At 50.1% G+C, this 19,800-nt stretch overlaps 1 protein-coding gene across 1 annotated transcript; it reads right to left on the bottom strand.

Moving 5' to 3' along the window:
* Positions 1–4,054: 4,054 nt before the first annotated feature.
* LOC147108421 (uncharacterized) lies at positions 4,055–12,583 on the bottom strand. Its single transcript, XM_086004264.1, has 3 exons — positions 12,473–12,583; positions 10,141–12,126; positions 4,055–4,148 (listed from the first exon to the last, which is right to left on the bottom strand). The coding sequence occupies exons 2-3, from the start codon at positions 11,688–11,690 to the stop codon at positions 4,055–4,057; spliced, it is 1,644 nt and encodes a 547-aa protein (XP_085860390.1). The 5' UTR covers positions 11,691–12,126; positions 12,473–12,583.
* Positions 12,584–19,800: the final 7,217 nt, after the last annotated feature.

Below are 19,800 nucleotides of genomic sequence, written 5' to 3'. Positions count from 1 at the left end.
GGAGTGTGATCAGGGCGAGTGTGATCGGGGCGAGTGTGATCGGGGGAGTGTGATTGGGGGGAGTGTGATCGGGCGGAGTGTGATCGGGGCGTGTGTGATCAGGGCGAGTGTGATCAGGGGAGTGTGATCAGGGCGAGTGTGATCGGGCCGAGTGTGATCGGGGGAGTGTGATTGGGGGGAGTGTGATCGGGGGGAGTGTGATCAGGCAGATTGTGATCTGGGCGAGTATGATCGGGGCGAGTGTGATCGGGGGGAGTGTGATCAGGGCGAGTATGATCGGGGCGAGTGTGATTGGGGGGAGTGTGATTGGTGGGCGTGTGATTGTGGGGAGTGTGATCGGGGCGAGTGTGATCGGGGGGAGTGTGACCAGGGCGAGTGTGATCGGGGCGAGTGTGATCGGGGGAGTGTGATTGGGGGGAGTGTGATCGGGGCATGTGTGATCAGGGCGAGTGTGATCGGGGGAGTGTGATTGGAGGAGTGTGATCGGGGGAGTGTGATCAGGGGGAGTGTGATCGGGGGTAGTGTGATCGGGGGAGTGTGATCGGGGTGAGTGTGATCGGGGGAGTGTGATCTGGGCGAGTATGATCGGGGCGAGTGTGATCGGGGGGAGTGTGATCAGGGCGAGTATGATCGGGGGGAGTGTGATGGGGGGAGTGTGATTGTGGGGAGTGTGATCGGGGCGAGTGTGATCGGGGGGAGTGTGATCAGGTCGAGTGTGATCGGGGCGAGTGTGATCGGGGGAGTGTGATTGGGGGGAGTGTGATCGGGGGGAGTGTGATCGGGGCGTGTGTGATCAGGGCGAGTGTGATCGGGGTAGTGTGATCGGAGGAGTTTGATCGGGGGAGTGTGATCGGGGCGTGTGTGATCAGGGCGAGTGTGATCGGGGCGAGTGTGATCAGGCCGAGTGTGATCGGGGGGAGTGTGATCGGGGCATTTGATCGGAGGAGTGTGATCTGGGCGAGTGTGATTGGGGGAGTGTGTTCGGGGTGAATGTGATCGGGGGGAGTGTGATCTTTGTGAGTGTGATCGGTGGAGTGTGTTCGGGGCGAGTGTGATCTGGGGGAGTGTGATCGGCGGGAGAGTGATCTGGGGGAGTGTCATTAGGAGGAATGTTATCGGGGGAGTGTGATCGGTGTGAGTGTGATCGGGGGGAGTGTGATGGGTGGGTGTGATTGGGGAGAGTGTGATCGGGGGGGTGTGATCGGGGGGGTGTGATCGGGGGGAGAGTGATCTGGGGGAGTGTCATTAGGAGGAATGTTATCGGGGGAGTGTGATCGGAGTGAGTGTGATCGGGGGGAGTGTGATGGGTGGGTGTGATTGGGGAGAGTGTGATCGGGGGGGTGTGATCGGGGGGGTGTGATCGGGGGGAGTGTGTTCGGGCGAGTGTTATCGGGCAGAGTGTGATCGGGAGAGTGTGATCCAGGGAGTATGGTAGGGGGGAGTGTGATTGGGGGCATGTGATCAGGGGGAGTGTAATCGTGGGGAGTGTGATCCGGTGATTGTGATGGGCGAATGTGATTGTGGGGTGTGTGATTTAGGGATGCAATCGGCTGAGTGGGAACTGGACGAGTGTGATCTGGGGGAGTGTGATTTCTTGGGAGTGTAATCGGGGTAGTGTGATCGGTGTGAGTGTGATCGGGGTGAGTGTGATCGGGGGGCGTGTGATCTGGGGGAGTGTGATCAGGCAGATTGTGATCTGGGCGTGTGTGATCGGGGCGAGACTGATCGTGGCGAATGTGATCAGGGGTAGTGTGATCCGGGGGAATTCTGTTCGGGGGAATGTGATCGGGGCATGTGTAATCAGGGCGAGTATGATCGGGGCGAGTGTGATTGGGGGGAGTGTGATCGGGGGGAAATGTGATCGGGGCGTGTGTGATCGCGGCGAGTTTGATCGGGGCTAGTGTGATTGCGGTGAGTGTGATGTTGGGAGTGTGATCGGGGGGAGGTGTGATCGGGGCGTGTGTGATCAGGGCAAGTGTGATCGGGGTGAGTGTGATTGGGGGAGTGTGATCAGGGGGAAGTGTGATCGGGGCGTGTGTGATCGGGGCGAGTGTAATCGGGGCGAGTGTGATCAGGGCGAGTGTGATCGGAGCAAGTGTGGTTGGGGGGAGTGTGATCAGGGGAAGTGTGATCGGGGCGAGTGTGATCTGGGCGAGTGTGATCGGGGGGAGAGTGATCAGGGGGAGTGTCATTAGGAGGAATGTGATCGGGGGGGTGTGATCGGGGGAGTGTGACCGGGGTGTGTGATCGGGGTGAGTGTGATCGGGGTGAGTGTGATCGGGGAAGTGTGGTCGGGGTGAGTGTGATCGGGGTGAGTGATCGGGGGAGTGTGATCGGGTGAGTGTGATCGGGAGAGTGTGATCGGGGGAGTGTGATTGGGGCGTCTGATCGGACGCGTGTGATCGGGGGGAGTGTGATCGGGGGGAGTGTGATCGGGGGAGTGTGATCGGGGGGTGTGTGATGGGGGGAGTGTGATCGGGGGGAGTGTGATCGGGGGGAGTGTGATCGGGGCGTGTGTGATCAGGGCGAGTATGATCGGGGGAGTGTGATCGGGGGAGTGTGATTGGGGCGAGTGTGATCGGGGGAGTGTGATCGGGGGGAGTGTGATCAGGGCGAGTATGATCGGGGCGAGTGTGTTCGGTGGGAGTGTGATCGGGGGAGTGTGATCGGGGCGTGTGTGATCAGGGCGAGTGTGATCGGCGGAGTGTGATTGGGGCGAGTGTGATCGGGGGAGTGTGATTGGGGCGAGTGTGATCGGGGGAGTGTGATCGGCGGAGTGTGATCGGCGGAGTGTGATTGGGGCGAGTGTGATCGGGGGAGTGTGATCGGGGGGAGTGTGATCAGGGCGAGTGTGATCGGGGCGAGTGTGATCGGGGGAGTGTGATTGGGGGGAGTGTGATCGGGGCGAGTGTGATCGGGGGAGTGTGATTGGGGGAGTGTGATCGGGCGGAGTGTGATCGGGGCGTGTGTGATCAGGGCGAGTGTGATCGGGGGAGTGTGATCAGGGCGAGTGTGATCGGGGCGAGTGTGATCGGGGGAGTGTGATTGGGGGGAGTGTGATCAGGGCGAGTGTGATCGGGGCGAGTGTGATCGGGGGAGTGTGATTGGGGGGAGTGTGATCGGGCGGAGTGTGATCGGGGCGTGTGTGATCAGGGCGAGTGTGATCGGGGGAGTGTGATCAGGGCGAGTGTGATCGGGCCGAGTGTGATCGGGGGAGTGTGATTGGGGGGAGTGTGATCGGGGGGAGTGTGATCAGGCAGATTGTGATCTGGGCGAGTATGATCGGGGCGAGTGTGATCGGGGGGAGTGTGATCAGGGCGAGTATGATCGGGGCGAGTGTGATCGGGGGGAGTGTGATTGGTGGGCGTGTGATTGTGGGGAGTGTGATCGGGGCGAGTGTGATCAGGGCGAGTGTGATCGGGGCGAGTGTGATCGGGGGAGTGTGATTGGGGGGTGTGTGATCGGGGCGAGTGTGATCAGGGCGAGTGTGATCGGGGTAGTGTGATCGGAGGAGTGTGATCGGGGGAGTGTGATCGGGGCGTGTGTGATCAGGGCGAGTGTGATCGGGGCGAGTGTGATCGGGGCCAGTGTGATCGGGGGAGTGTGATCGGGGCGAGTGTGATCAGGGCGAGTGTGATCGGGGTAGTGTGATCGGAGGAGTGTGATCGGGGGAGTGTGATCGGGGCGTGTGTGATCAGGGCGAGTGTGATCGGGGCGAGTGTGATCGGGGCGAGTGTGATCGGGGCCAGTATGATATGAGGGCTGGGGTTGGTAGTGGGGCTTGGGCCGGTCTGGGGAGGGCCTGGAAAGAAGGTGGGATGGAGCTTGGTGGAGGTGAGGTTGGGGTTCGGGTAGGGGCAGGGTTGGGTCTGGGGGTGGGGTGTGGGCAGGGTCGGGTCTGCGGTTGTGCTGGGGGCAGGGTCAGGTCTGGGGGTGGGGCAATGCTGGGGCTGGAGCGGGGCTGGAGATGTGGGGCAAGGGCTGATTGTGGTGGTGAGTGACTCCCAGCATCAAGTGAGCCCATCTCCCGGGATCGGAAAGGTTGGGTAGGGGATCAGTGGCCAGTGAAGCCTACAGGAATGAGACATTCCAGACTCAGGCTGTGGGACCTACATTGCGGGTCCAGGCCTGGAATCCCGCGTAGATCTCTGAAGAATTATTAAAAAGATATTTCAACGAGATTTGATTCTGGGGTGGGTGGGAGCAGCTATTGGAACTGTAAATATTTAAGAAATAACTGAGTATGTTGGCTTGTCACGATATCCTTTAATCCCACTGCAGAAGGTGCTAATATAAAGGTTGATAAAGTTTCTGCCAGTAATGAAGTACAAGATGTTTAACTTGACTATGAACGCTGAGACTGTGCCCCTTTGTCGGCCGATGCTTTTCTATTAGTTGCTCCTGCTTCTCAAGAGACGGAGAAGCAGAAGAAAGAAGCATTGGCTTCTGAGCAAGGACGATGACCAGACACAATAATCTTGCAAGAATCCGCTGATTATTACTGACAGTTGCCTGGCAACGGGTACTGTGATGCTTCACCATAGCAACTGGCCAAATCTGCGGAGCATTTCAACGCAATGCACGCTGAACTGTGTGAAAGTTGGAAGATACTTTCCCATGTGGCGTTCAAGTCCCGATCCACACAGACAGCTTGTCAACAGTCAGTCTGGGGCAGTACCTCGACAGGCCCAAGCCTTAATCCGGGCCCAAGCCTTAATCCGGGCCCAAGCCTTAATCTGGGCCCAAGCCTTAATCTAGGCGTTGCTGCTCTCCAATGTTCAAAACTCTGCAGGCAACAGGATTGAGAGGAGAGTTTGTTTGTAAACATAGCGATGACGACGTTTCCCTCACTGCCGTAAGCAGTTCTGGCCAATCGCTGTTTATTCACAGACTAGCGCCCCGATTTAAACAGAACCCGTCCGGTGGGAACCTTCCAATCTGCAGGAACCGTTCTAGAATCTGTGGAATTTTGGAAAATGACAACCAATGCATCCACTATCTCTATAGCCACCTCTTTTAAAACCCTAGGATGTAGGCCATCGGGTCATGAGAATTTATCGGCTTTCAGTTCCATTAATTTTTCCAGTACTATTTTTTTTACTAATATTACAGGAAACTTTCTGGTATCCGGCACTGACGGGACCGAACTGCTGCCGTTAGATCAAAGCTACTGTATAAACCAGCTCTAATGTTGAAACATACAGAGCTTTTCAGCTCCATGTGAATCAACAAACCCTGTTGCTTAGCAACAGCTTCAAAACAGTCGGCTGCAAGCGTCTCTAGCTGAAGCTGTTGCTTAGCTACAGACCTTGCAGAGCCTGACAGGGAAAAAAAAAGCAACGAAAAGTAAAAGAACTTATAGAAAATAGCTCCTGAATTTTGCCGGTAGATAGAGCTTGCCGGACTTTTAACCTCCGGTTAAACGAAAGTTTCCTGTAATTTCTTTCAGTTGCTCATTCTCTTGGTTCTCCAGTATTTCCAGGAAGATTTTTTCGTCTTCTTCCGTGAAGACAGACACAAAGTATTTGTTTAATTTCTCTGCCAATGCCTTATTCCCCATTATAATTTCTCCTGTCTCAGCCTATAAGGGGCCCACATTTACTTTCACTAATCTTTTCCTTTTTACATATGTAGCCTGGCGAAATGGAGCAGCACAGGACACGAACTTTCGTTTTTGGGGTTTTTTATTCTGTATTAATAACTTGGGTCTAGGTTTAGGATGAAATTGTAAATACATAAAACACAGTCGACAAAATACGGCAGTGGCTTGCTGCAAAACAGAACATGAGGCAAACCACAGGTGAAGGCAGTTAATTAACTAACAATCATTATACAAAACAAAACATATCATACCATACATTCGTATGTCCCGTTATCACTTGTCACCTCTTACAAGCAAACAGAAAGTATTAAACTCGTTCGAAACGTAGCCCCAAGGGCTCAACAACAATTTTAACAAAGGTTAACACCAGCACATGGTGGGACAATCTACAAGCATCCCCGTGATATCGAGTGATTTGGGAAACAATATCACTTTAAAACTATGTCTGGCTGCACTAAATGCTGTTTTAGTTGTACTTTACGCAGACTAAGTTCATTTAAAAAGTCATATTCACCCCAACTCTCCTGAGCACACCCCCCACGCTGGATCTAGAAAATGGAGGCTGTGAAGAAAGGGGAGGTTCCTTTGGCATCACATGGCCTTACCCATAACCCTTTTCTCAAATTCTAAAGGGGAAAATGAACCGCGCCATCTAGTGGACTTAAATATTCACTGCATTTTCCCACTTGGCTACATTCTCCCCTGCTTTAAAGTCAACGTCCTCGGTGACTTAGCACCCGTTTTTCACTTCTTTTACAGCTTCTCGAAAAAATGCAGTACCCAGACTCGATAAAACATGAGAGAACACCTCAGGACTGAGTGAGACTGCATTACAGGCTGACTGAGGCAAATGGTATGGGTTAGGGTTTACCCCAGCATTGGCTCTTTTAGTTCTGCGAGGAGCCGGAATGGGTACCTCAACCTCAGTCCCACACTCAGAAGGGTCTGAATGCTCTGGCTCAGAAACAGCCTCTGATTCCTGTACATCTTGGGCGTTACCAACAGGATCATTGTTTACTTTTTCCTCCTGAGTTAACTCTGGATAGGTGACTTCCTCTACCACAACAAACTCAGTATCAGAGGGCTCTGGCAACGATTCTGTCAAAAGAGTGACAGGGGGTACGGTGACAGGGGACTTGGTTCTCGTCCGCCTAGGCTCAGGGACAGAGGTAACACATGGCCTAAGATTAACTCTATGGACCCTTTTTAAAGGACCGCCCTCTACAGGCTCAACTGCATGTGTAGTACCCTGTACCTCCACCACTCTGTACACAGTAGGACCCCACGCATCCTGAATTTTGTTCCTACCCAAAGGCCTGTGTCGTAAGTATACCAACTGACCCACCTCAATGGTTGGACAGTACACTTTGTCTTTGTTAAGTTCAATTCTTTGAGCTGATTTCTTTTCAGTGTACTCTCTTGCCCTTGCATGTGCCTCCTTCAAACGCTCTTGGTGGACAACCAACCACTCATGTTTCTTGTCTAACACTTGCTCCTGACCTAATAAAGCATCTACAGGAAGGTGTGGATGAACCCCGAAAAGCAGATAGTACGGTGAGTAGCCAGTCGTAGCATGGGGTGTTACATTGTAGGCATACACCAACTCAGATAAGTGCTCAGGCCAGCGGCGCTTCTTTTCTGGAGGCAGTGTACGCAAAAGATCATGTAAAGATCTGTTGAATCTCTCACATTGAGCATTTCCTTCTGGGTGGTGTGGGGTAGTGCGGGTTTTCTTTACACCATAAAGCTTACACAGCTCGGCAATGATTTCACTCTCAAAATTTCGACCTCTGTCTGAATGCAATCTTTCTGGGACCCCATACTTCATGAACCACTCTTTGAGAAGGACTTTTGCCGTGGTATCAGCCTTTTGGTCCCGAGTAGGGAAGGCTTGTGTGAATTTAGTGAAAACATCGGTCACCACTAACACATTCTCACGACCATCGGAGGCCGGTTCCAGCATGGTGAAATCTACAGCAACTACTTCAAGGGGCCGGGAGGCTAGAAATGATTTCATAGGGGCATGTATCTTGGGGTGGGGCATTTTTGTCAAAACACACCTCTCGCATTTCTCGACCCACTGTTCCACATCCCCATACATCCCAACCCAAAAACATCTCTGTCTCAAAAGGTTCTGTGTGCGCTCTATTCCCTGATGGCCCATACGATCATGCACACCTTCAAGCACGACTTCTTTCAAACAAGAGGGCAGTAGTAGCTGGTGACACTCACCAACATGGACATCCTCGATTACACGGTACAACAAACCATCTTGCTCACAAATACGGGGCCACTGCTTTAACGTGGATAATACTAGCTTGGATAACTGCGACCTCTCCTTGTAAGTTGGCCTCCGCTGCTCACCCCAAAACTTCCTAAACACGCTGAGGGTGGGGTCTGTGTCCTGAAACTTACGTAGTTCCTCTTTAGAGTAACCGGGAAGTGTTGGTGTGTTACCCTGCAACTCACTACGCTCAGTACTTTCTTCTGCGTCCGAAACACGGATCTGTCTGACTTTACAGCACTTGACTCCTGCTGTCCCTAAGTCTGGTCCTAGAGCTGTTCCCTTGTGAGTGACATTACATATGGCCACACAACCATCATAGTCCGCATCCCCACTGTCTGACTCGGGCTCCCCTGCTAACGGCTGCCTAGAGAGGGCATCTGCTGCTGCATTACAGCGGCCTGGGCGGTACTTGACGTCAAAGTCAAAAACAGCTAACTGAGCCACCCATCTTTGCTCAACAGCACCTAACTTAGCTGTAGAAAGGTGACACAGGGGGTTGTTATCTGTTATGACAGTGAACTTGGAACCTAGAAGGTAACCTCGAAATTTCTCTGAAACAGCCCATTTGAGGGCGAGGAGCTCTAGTTTCATACTGCTGTAGTTTCTGTCATTTCTTTCAGCATTACGGAGCCTCCTACTGACATATACTATCACTCTCTTCCTATCTCCCTGCTGCTGGTGGAGGATGGCACCTAATCCTAGGTTACTGGCATCCGTCTCTACAATAAAAGGCTGAGTGAAATCTGCGTAACCTAACACTGGAGCACTGATCAGCTTTTCTTTCAGCTGTTCGAAAGCAGCTTGGCACGCAGCTGTCCATGAACCTTCAAACAACCGTTTTGCTTTTGCTGGGCTGTCTTCCCTAAGGCATGCATTGACTACGTCATGGAGAGGGCCAGCTCGTTTAGAAAAATCCTCAATGAACCTCCTGTAATAACTACAGAAACCAAGAAATGACCTCAGATCTTTGACTGTACTGGGGACCGGCCACTTCTTTACGGCGGCAATTTTCTCTGGATCTGTCCCTATACCCTCCCCTGAAATTTGATGCCCAAGGAACCTGACTTCCTGCTGCAGGAAGTGACACTTTTCAAGCTTTACTTTCAACCCTGTCTCTTTCAGTCGTCTTAGAGCTGTCTCAAGCCTCTCTAAATGGTCCGGGAAGGTCTGAGAGAACACAAGGATGTCATCTAAATACACTAATAGGATGTGGAACACTAAGTCGCTCATAGTCGCTTGCATAAGTCGTTGAAAAGTCGCAGGTCCATTACAGACACCAAAAGGCATTCTGAGGTACTCAAAAAGGCCAAAAGGAGTTGTAAAAGCAGTCTTAGGCCTGTCACTTTCACGGACAGCAACCTGGTGGTACCCACTTGCAAGATCAATGGTCGAGAAGAACTTTGCACCATGAAGGGCATCAAAACTCTCGTCAATGCGGGGCAAAGGAAATGCGTCACGTCTGGTTTTTGAGTTTAGTTTCCTAAAGTCAACACATAGTCGTATGTCTCCATCAGTCTTACGAACTACCACTATGGGTGAAGCGTATGAACTATTGCTCTGCTGGATGACACGCTTTCTTAAAAGCTTAGTGATGTGGTCCCTCACCTCTTTGTACAGTGTAGGTGGGATACGACGGTATGGCTCTGTAACTGGTGCGTCATCTACCAAGTTAATCTCATGCTCAACTTTATCAGTGTAGCCTAGGTCCTCATCCTTAAAAGCAAATACTTCCGAATACCTGGCTAAAAGTGCACCTAACTCTGCTTGTTGGCCCTGTGTGCCACCTATGTGTAGTTTGTCCAAAAGCAACTGAATGTCTTGGTCTGTCATCTGTCCTTCTTTTCTGCCAACAGTTACTTCCTCTGTGTCAGCGGAGATGCGTTGAAATCGCACCTCACAGGAGTCCTTGTCTACACACTCTGCCTGAGTCGGAATACCAAGCCTGGTCCTGGGGCTTAACCACACATCCTCCTCAGAGAAATTTACCACCTGCACTGGAAATAAATGTCCCTTTGATTCAACTAGAGTGGGGACAACTACCAGGCCACCTGGCAATGGTGTGTTACCTGGCTCCAACAGCATTTTAGTGCTGCCACCTGACTGAGTTTTAAGTCCCTTTACATAGACTGTAGCTATGGAAGACGCAGGCACATGTACAGCACCCCTACCAGCTACACGGACAGAAGATGACTTTGGAGTGATGTTACACTGTTGTACTTGCTGAAATGCTTCCCTCCAATCTGAATCCAACTTTCCCCCTAGAGTAGTGTCAAACTCAGCATGAACTAGTTGTCTGCATCGGCTGATGATGTTCATACCAATAAGACCTGGTGCTGCAGGCTGTGACTGCTGATGCTCTTTGACTACCAGGAAACCACATTCGGGTAAGGTTATGCCCATAGTTTCAACGTCTAACTCAAGGTAGCCCAAGTAGGGAATGTCCAACCCGTTGGCGGCAGTGATCTTAAGCCACCCGGTTGTAGGCAGCATATCCTCATCCCTCCCAAGTAAGTGCTCTCTGAAAAAAACTTCAGTAATAGTGCTGACTTGGCTCCCGGTATCCAGTAAACAGTTAGCAGTAACCCCCCCAATCTTGAGATCTACTACTGGACGTTTACCTACTGCACGGTCAAGAAATCTGTCACGAATACCAGTACTGTTCTGAGAGCCTGCAGGTTTTCCTCGCATTGCCCGGCTCATGGCAATCGAGGGAGTTAGTTTTCCTGCACCCCAGCCAGCAGTGGTGGATGTGTTTGCTACCTCGTGCTTCTGAGGACACTGTTTGGCAATGTGCCCCGCCCCGTTACACTTAAAGCAAATAGGCTGACCTTCATCAGTGAACTTTGGCTTGGCTCTAGGTTTCCCAACCTTGTCATTACCCGTGTTTTCCTTCTGTAGAGCAAGACCCCGTACTGCCTCTGTTAGTTCCCCGATAGCTTTACCCTGTTCCGCCACCACTTTAAGAACATCTTGTAAAGTGACAGCCTGGCTGCCTGGTACCCCAATGGCAGAACACTGAAGATCCCTCCCCGTACTGTCACACACTACATTCTTGCTCTTTGCAACTTTAGTGCTACAGGGCTGGTCTTCTAAGGACCATAAGACAGCTTCCTCACGTACATCGAACAGGGTAGACTGGGGGTTGTCTCGTACAAACTTGCGCAACTCTCTCCGGAGTGAGGGATCTCTAACACCATCAACAAATCTGTTTCTGACAACCCGTTTTGTGTCCGGCACAGCATCAGGTGATTGCTTTACCAAAGTTCTAATAATCTGAGAGAGTGCATGTGAGTATTCTCGGAAATCTTCACCCTCTTCTTGCTTGCGTCCATAGAAAGTTTCTAACAGCTGGGACTCACTGCGTTTTTCGGTGAAAGCCCCCCTTAGGTAACTGAACAGGTCACTGGGCTGCTTAGACTCTCCACCCAACCGTAACCTAATTTCCTGTAGGGCTGCCCCCCTCAACAAGGATCGAATGAAATCTACCTGCTCTGCAGGAGTCTGATCTCTAGCTCGTAGTACACTTTCAACCTCTTCAATGAACTCATCAACTGAACGACTATCTTTGGATACCTCACCACTGAATGGTTGGATCTGACGCTCTCTGGGTACATACACATATGACTTGGTTGCCCCATTACCTAGAGTGGCAATAATTGCCATTGCTTGGTCATGGTTTTTTTTCAACTCTGAAATCTGTGCCTTGAGTTCATCTATCTGGTTGCCCTCACCCACACTAGAGGTATTGTCCTCACCATCCGAATTGTGAGCTCCACCCGCCTCCTCAGGAGGTTCTAACATGTTGACTCAGTTCACAAGTCCCTGACAGTCACTGAATGGGATGGCCGCTGCGACGATTCTTCTCCAATGGTGTCCCTCCTCGGTGCCTTGATGGGTCCTCTCCCAGATTGGTCCTGGCGCCCTCTGGATCCCGTCTGTCTGGTCTGGTCCTCCTTAGCAACCCCAGGCAGCACTCTCCGTCCGTCTCCAGGTCCACTTGGCACCACACCGCTCTTCCCCCACTGCCGTATTTTATGTAACTTTCCCAAACCTGAGAAACTCCAAGCTAACAGACCCCACTCCTGGTACCAAAATGTGTAGCCTGGCGAAATGGAGCAGCACAGGACACGAACTTTCGTTTTTGGGGTTTTTTATTCTGTATTAATAACTTGGGTCTAGGTTTAGGATGAAATTGTAAATACATAAAATACAGTCGACAAAATACGGCAGTGGCTTGCTGCAAAACAGAACATGAGGCAAACCACAGGTGAAGGCAGTTAATTAACTAACAATCATTATACAAAACAAAACATATCATACCATACATTCGTATGTCCCGTTATCACTTGTCACCTCTTACAAGCAAACAGAAAGTATTAAACTCGTTCGAAACGTAGCCCCAAGGGCTCAACAACAATTTTAACAAAGGTTAACACCAACACATGGTGGGACAATCTACAAGCATCCCCGTGATATCGAGTGATTTGGGAAACAATATCACTTTAAAACTATGTCTGGCTGCACTAAATGCTGTTTTAGTTGTACTTTACGCAGACTAAGTTCATTTAAAAAGTCATATTCACCCCAACTCTCCTGAGCACACCCCCCACGCTGGATCTAGAAAATGGAGGCTGTGAAGAAAGGGGAGGTTCCTTTGGCATCACATAACCCTTTTCTCAAATTCTAAAGGGGAAAATGAACCGCGCCATCTAGTGGACTTAAATATTCACTGCATTTTCCCACTTGGCTACACATACCTATGGAATCTTTTACAGTCTGTTTTTATGTCTCTCGCTAGTTTACTCTCATATTCTATTTTCCTTTTCTTTATCAATTTCTTGGCCCTCCTTTGCTGAATTCTAAAATTCTCCCAATCCTCAGGCTTACTGCTCTTTTTGGCAGCGTTATAATCCTCTTCCTTTGATCTAATACTATCTTTAACTTCTCATGTTAGCCACGGTTGGACCACTTTTCCTTTGGGGTTTTTATGTTGTAAATGCTAGCCATTGCTTGTCTACCATCATACCTTTTAATGTAGTTTCCCAATCTATCTTAGCCAACTCGCCCCTCATACCTACATAGTTTACTTTGTTTAGATTTATGACCCTAGTTTCAGATTTAACTAAATCACTCTCAAACTTAATATAAAATTCTATCATATTGTGGTCACTCTTCCCTGAAGGCCCCTTTACTACAAGGTTATTAATTAACCCTTTCTCATTGCACAATACTAGATCTAAAATAGCCTGTTCCCTAGTTGGTTCCTCAACATACTGATCTAGGGAGCAAAGGCGGATAAATGGAGCTGAGGTGCAGATCAGCCATGATTTGATTGAATGGTGGAATAGGCTGGAGGGGCTGAATGGCCTCCTCCTGTTCTATGTGACGATGTAAGAGATGTGAGATCTAAGAGACTAGCACACTGATGAGTCTCCAGTCATTGCTCTCCTCTCCCCGACCTTTCCTTGGTGCATTAGATGTCCAAGAGTATCAGCTGTTTGAGTGGGAACCTGAGGCTAAAGTCCCATGCAGCTGTGGGTTGAATGCTCCTTTGAATTACCCTCCCATTTAGGAGCAGATTTGGGGCATAAATTGGAGTAAAATAGGTTCCTAAAAGGACACCATAGTAAATCTGCTGCTAAAAACTGCAGCAGAATTATCCTCCCACAATATTGCCAGCCTTAAAGGGGCCGCTGGATGCTGCCAGCAAAAGAGGAAGTAAAATAACGTCTTATTTACCTGGACACGCAGCCAGAAGGCGGCTGGATCCACATTAAACCTCCGGCCGCTGCTCATGCCCACATGATGCTCGTCAGTTCCGGCCCCTGCGGACCGCAGCCAATGTCAGGCGTGGACCAATTTCTGGGCAGTTAATCAGTCGCTGACGGAGCTGCTGAGGCATTTCAGGCACTTTCTGTTTCCGTTCCACGTGCCCATTTTACACGGGCGAGGAGCCACGTGACACCGACTGTAATTCATTTTACGACCTGAAGGAGGCGGGCGCAGCCTCCCGGTGCCCGGCTAGTTTACCTTCGCTGGGCATGAGGCAGGAAATCTCCTTGGACGATCGGGGCCTACAGATCGGCAAATCATACCAGCGAGTTCCAACTGCATCGGAAGTTATTTTAAACTTGTATCAAACCTTGGTTAGACCACACTTGGAGTAAGAACATACGAACATAAGAAATAGGAGCAGGAGTAGGCCATTCGGCCCTTCGAGCCTGCTCCGCCATTCAATGAGATCATGGCTGATCTGCCTCAACTCCATTCACCGGCCCTATCACCATATCCCTTGATGCCTTTACTAGTCAGAAATCTATTGACTCCTGTTTTGAATATACCCAATGACTGAGCCTCCACAGCCCTCTGGGGTAGAGAATTCCAAAGATTCACCACCCTCTGAGAAAAATTCTTCTCATCTCAGTCCTGAATGGTCTACCCTTTATCCTGAGGCTGTGGCCCCTGGTTCTAGACTCCCCAGCCAAGGGAAACATTCTCCCAACATCCACCCTATCAAGCCCTGTAATAATTTTGTATGCTTCAATGAGATCCCCTCTCATTCTTCTGAATTGAAGAGAATACAGGCCTAGTTTACTCAATCTCTTCTCATACGACAGTCCCGCCACCCCAGGAATCAGTCTCGTGAACCTTCGCTGCACTCCCTCTGTGGCAAGTATATCCTTCCTTAGGTAAGGAGACCAAAATTGTACACAGTACTCCAGGTGTGGTCTCACCAAGGCCCTATATAATTGGAGTAAGATTTCTTTACTCCTTTGCTCAAATCCTCTTGTAATGAAGGCCAGCATACCATTTGCCTTCCTAATGGCTTGCTGCACCTGCACATTCACTTTCAGTAACTCATGTACAAGAACACCCGGTCCCTTTGAGCATCTGCATTCCCCAACCTTTCACCATTTAGGAAATACTCTGCCTTCTCTGTTTTTTCTACCAAAGTGGATAAGTTCACATTTATCCACATTATATTCCATCTGTCACATTCTCACCCACTCACTGTGTACTGTGAACAGTTCTGGTCTCCATATTATAAAAAGGATATAGAGGCTCTGGACAAGGTGCAAAAAAGATTTACAAGGATGATACCAGAAATGCAAGGGTATACATATCAGGAAAGGATGAATAGGCTGGGTCTCTTTTCTCTTGATAAAAGAAGGCTGAGGGGTGACCTAATAGAGGTCTTTAAAATTATGAAAGGTTTTGATAGAGTGGATACAGAGGGAATGTTTCCACTTGTGGGGAAGAGCAAAACTAGAGGCCATCAATATAAGATATTCACCAAGAAATCCAATAGGGAATTCAGGAAAAACTTCTTTACCCAGAGAGTGGTGAGAATGTGGAACTCGCTACCACAGCGAGTGGTTGAAGCGAATAGTGTAGATGCATTTAAGGGGAGGCTAGACAAACATATGAGGGAGAAGCCATAAAAGGATGTGCTGATAGGGTGAGATGAAGAGGGGCGGGAGGAGTCTCGAGTGGAGCATAAACACTGGCATGGACTGGTTGGGCCGAATGGCCTGTTTCTGTGCTGTACATTCTGTGTAATAGATGCTGCTGACATTTGTTAGCTCTTCACGCTTCACTATCACAGATTAATATAGAATGTGACTACCATGACTAGGTTAAAGCCTTGCAACTCACTCCTGTGGATCAGTATGGGCATAACTCAAACCAATTAGAAAGTTTGGCCCATGTCAGTAACATCAAATTAAACCATTTTCCTAGCACAAAGAGGTTAACACTGTGGCTCGGGGTTCCTAAAAGGAAATTTAAACTCCTACGCTTCCTGGACGTCTTATCTGAGGCTCTCCAGCTAGCTGTGGGTTCCTGTGGCAAAGGTTACTGTTGGTCAATGGAGAGCCCAATTTCAGTGTTTCAACCTTGTACAGAAGGAGCTGATTGTGAGTAAAAGTGGGTGCACATTGCCCTCTGCTGCTGCTTTGCGGTACAGCAGAATACATTTTAAAAAGAAAGACTGCCATTTAATATATCACCCTTCACGTCCTCAGGATGTCCCAGGAAGCTTTATGTACATTGGAACTCAGGAACAGGAGGAGGCCATTCAGCCCCTGGAGCCTGTTCCGCCATTCAATGAGATCATGGCTGATCTGTACCTCAACTCCATCTACCCACCTTGGTTTCATATCCCTTAACACCCTTGCCTAACAAAAATCTATCAATCTCAGTCTTGAAATTTTCAACAGCTTTTTGGGGGAGAGAGTTCCAGATTTCCACTACCTTTGTGTGAAGATGTGCTCCCTGACATCACCCCTGAATGGCCTGGCTCTCATTTGGACTCCCCCAACAGAGGAAATAGTTTCTCTCTATCTACCCCCTCAAATATTTCAATCATCTGAAACAACTCAGTTAGATCACCCTTCAATCTTCTATACTCAAGGAATACAAGCCCTGTGTGCAACCTGTCCTCACAATCTAACCCTTTTAACCCCGGTATTACTCTGTGAAGTGCCTTGGGACATTTTGCTACGTTAAGGCACTTTATACTGTAGTTGTATTGGATAGCCTGCCACCTTCCACCCTCCATAAACTGGAGCTCATTCAAAACTCGGCTACCCATGTCCTAACTTGCACCAAGTCCCGTTCGACCATCACCCCTGTGCTCACTGACCTACATTGGCTGCCAGTCCGGCAACGCCTCGATTTTAAAATTCTCATCCTTGTTTTCAAATCCCTCCATGGCCTCGTCCCTCCCAATCTCTGTAATCTCCTGCAGCCCCACAACCCCCCCCCCCGAGATATCTGCGCTCATCTAATTCTGACCTCTTGCGTTTCCCTAATTTCCATCGCTCAACCATTGGTGGCCGTGCCTTCAGCTGCCTAGGCCCTAAGCTCTGGAATTCCCTGCCTAAACCTGTCCGCCTCTCGATCTCTCTTTCCTCCTCTAAGACGCTGCTTAAAATCTACCTCGTTGACCAAGCTGTCCTAATATCTCCTTATGTGGCCCGGTGTAAAATTTTGTTTGATAATTGCTCCTGTGAAGCGTCTTGGGACATTTTACTACATTAAAGGTGCTATATAAATGTAAGTAGTTGTTGTTGTTGAATCTGCGCTGCTTCCCTTCCGAGACCAATATATCCTTGCTGAGGTTTGGTGCCCAGACTGTACACAGTGTCCAGATGGAGTCTCACTAGAGAGCTGTACAGCTGTAACAGAATTTTGTATTCCCACCATCTGAGATAAAGGCCAACATTCCATTCGGCTTCCATTATTTTTTGCACCTGTCCACTAGCTTTTAGTGATTTCTGCACTTGGACCCCTAAATCTCTTGGCTCCTCCACAATTCCCAGCTTCTCGCCATTTAGAAAATGCTCTGATCTCTTTCTTAGATCCAAAGAGGATGACCTCACACTTTTCCACATTGAACTCCATCTGCCACAGTTTTGTCCCCTCACTTAATCTGCCAATGTCTCTTTGCAACTTTCTGCACCATCTACACTATTTACTGTGCCACCTAACTTAGTGTCGTCAGCAAACTTGGATTTTTGACTCTCTATTCCTTCACCAAAGTCATTTATAAATAGTGAAAAGCTGAGGCCTTAGTACAGATCCCTGGGGGACACCACTAGTCACATCCTGTCTCCTACCTTCTAACGAATTTTCTACCCATACAACAAGAAAAACAACAACTTGTATTTCTATAGCGCCTTTAATGTAGTAAACCGTCCCAAGGCCCTTCACAGGAGCGATTATCAGACACGATTTGACAGCGAGCCACTTAAGGAGATAGTAGGGCAGATGACCAAAGGCTTGGTCAGAGGTAGGAGTTAAGGAGCGTCTTAAAGGAGGAAAGGAAGAAAGGTGGAGAGGTTTAAGGAGGGAATTCCTGAGCTTAGGGCCGAGGCAGCTAAAGGCACGACCACCAAGAGTGGGGTGATGGAAATCGGGGATACTCAAGAGGCCAGGATTGGAGGAGCGCAGAGATCTCGGAGGGTTGTAGGGCTGGAGGAGGTTACAGAGGTAGGAAAGGGCAAGGCCATGGAGGGATTTGAACACAAGGATGAGAATTTTAAAATTGAGGAGTTGCTGGACCGGGAGCCAATGTAGGTCAGCGAGCACGTGGGTGATGGGTGAATGGGACTTGGTGCAAGTTAGGATACGAGCAGCCGAGTTTTGGATGAGCTCGAGTTTATGGAAGGTGGAAGATGGGGGACCAGCCAGGAGAGCGTTGGAATAGTCGAGTCTGGAGGTAACAAAGGCATGGAGGAGGGTTTCAGCAGCGAATGAGCTGAGGCAGGGGGGGAGACAGGCGATGTTACAGAGGTGGAAATAGGCAGTCTTGGTGATGGAGAGGATATGGGGTCAGAAGCTCAGCTCAGGGTTAAATAGAACGCCGAGATTGCAAACAGTCTGGTTCAAACTGAGACATTGGCCAGGGAGAGGGATAGCGTCGATGGCCAGGGAACGGAGTTTGTGGCGGGGACCGAAAACAATGGCTTAGGTCTTCCCAATAAGTAATTGGAGGAAATCTCTGCTCATCCAGTGTCGGACAAGCAGTGTGCCAAATCAGAGGCAGTGGAGGGGTCGAGAGAGGTGGTGGTGAGGTAGAGCTGAGTGTTGTCAGCGTACATGTGGAAACTGACATTGTGGCCTAGAAATTCATTGACGCCACTTTTGGGGCGCAAAAGTGGGGCGTCCGCTAAAGTTTGCGGCCGCCGCCAAATCTAGGCCACTTCTCCGATATTCATTAGCTTCGCCCTACTAGTTCGGGCGAGCGCTAAAACTGCTGCTGGACGCCTCTCTTTGGGCGCTAAGCCGGAGGTGGTGATCGATAGCACCGAGGCCGGGCGCAGCGCAGGTGCGGCCATCTCGTGATTGACAGCAGACACCCTGGCGCCGGCCAGCTCTTAAGGGGGAAGGGTCGACTGTGTCTGCTGCCACGCCCTGGATAGTGGAGCCCTCCAGCTAGGCCTGAACACTGCTGCTGGACCCAAATAGCACCTGAAGACATGGAGAAGGCCGGTGAACGTGTGCAGCGCTTCTCAGAGCGTGATCTGAGTGTGCTGCTTGCTGCTGTGGAGAAGAGGCGCCATGTTTTGTACCCGGACAATGGCAAGAAGGCGACGGTCCGCGTCTACAGGAGAGCCTGGAAGCATGTCGCCAGCAAGCTGTCAGCCAACAGCGACATCCCCAGGACCGGTGCCCAATGCCGCAAAAAGTTAAATGACCTCACACGCATTGTCAGGGTGAGTACCCTTTCCAATGACCTCCTCATCCTTGCATGTGCACCTCACATTATGGGCAAAGGGACCTGAAAGCTGTAATGGCCAGCCTTCATCCAGCAGCTATGGGACAGGCATGAGCATCAATTGCACATTCTGCACTTAACACACTGGCCAAGCTATTCCACCATGGGAGGCATTGCACACCAGATCATGGCGACACACTGGCCAGGCTATTCCACCATGGGAGGCAGTGCACACAAGATCACGGCGACACACTGTACTTAGAGGCCGTCCTTTCTCTTGCAGGCCAAGCTGGCGAATAATCGCAAGAGCCGGACTGCGACCGGGGGAGGCCGACCCCATATCCAGCCACTCACCGACCTGCAACATCGCGTGGAGCACCTCATGGGTGGCCGGGTGATTGGGCCCGTTGCATGTGGCGATGCCGACCCTGTTCTGGGCAGCAATGGTAAGGGCATCACCTTTTGCACCTCTCTCGTCCCACTTGCACATCAGATCTACATCCTTTGCCACTGTCCGACCAATGCGCTGAATGCCACCACTCATGCATCCCGCACTGACGCCCTCTCCTCACTCTAAAGCTACTCTTGTGCCTTCCTGCTTTCAGATGGTCAAGAGGAGGTCCCTCAACTTGCCAGTGACAGACCCTCCGAGGAGGAGCAGGAGGAGGAGCAAGAGGAAGGCGGCCCATC

The sequence above is a fragment of the Somniosus microcephalus genome, chromosome 13, assembly GCF_052327205.1.
Source record: "Somniosus microcephalus isolate GS21.2 chromosome 13, FLI_Smic_1.0, whole genome shotgun sequence".
NCBI classification, from domain to species: Eukaryota; Metazoa; Chordata; class Chondrichthyes; order Squaliformes; family Somniosidae; genus Somniosus; species Somniosus microcephalus.
The sequence above is the reverse complement of the archived record's forward strand: the minus strand, read 5'-3'. Positions and strand labels throughout refer to the sequence as shown.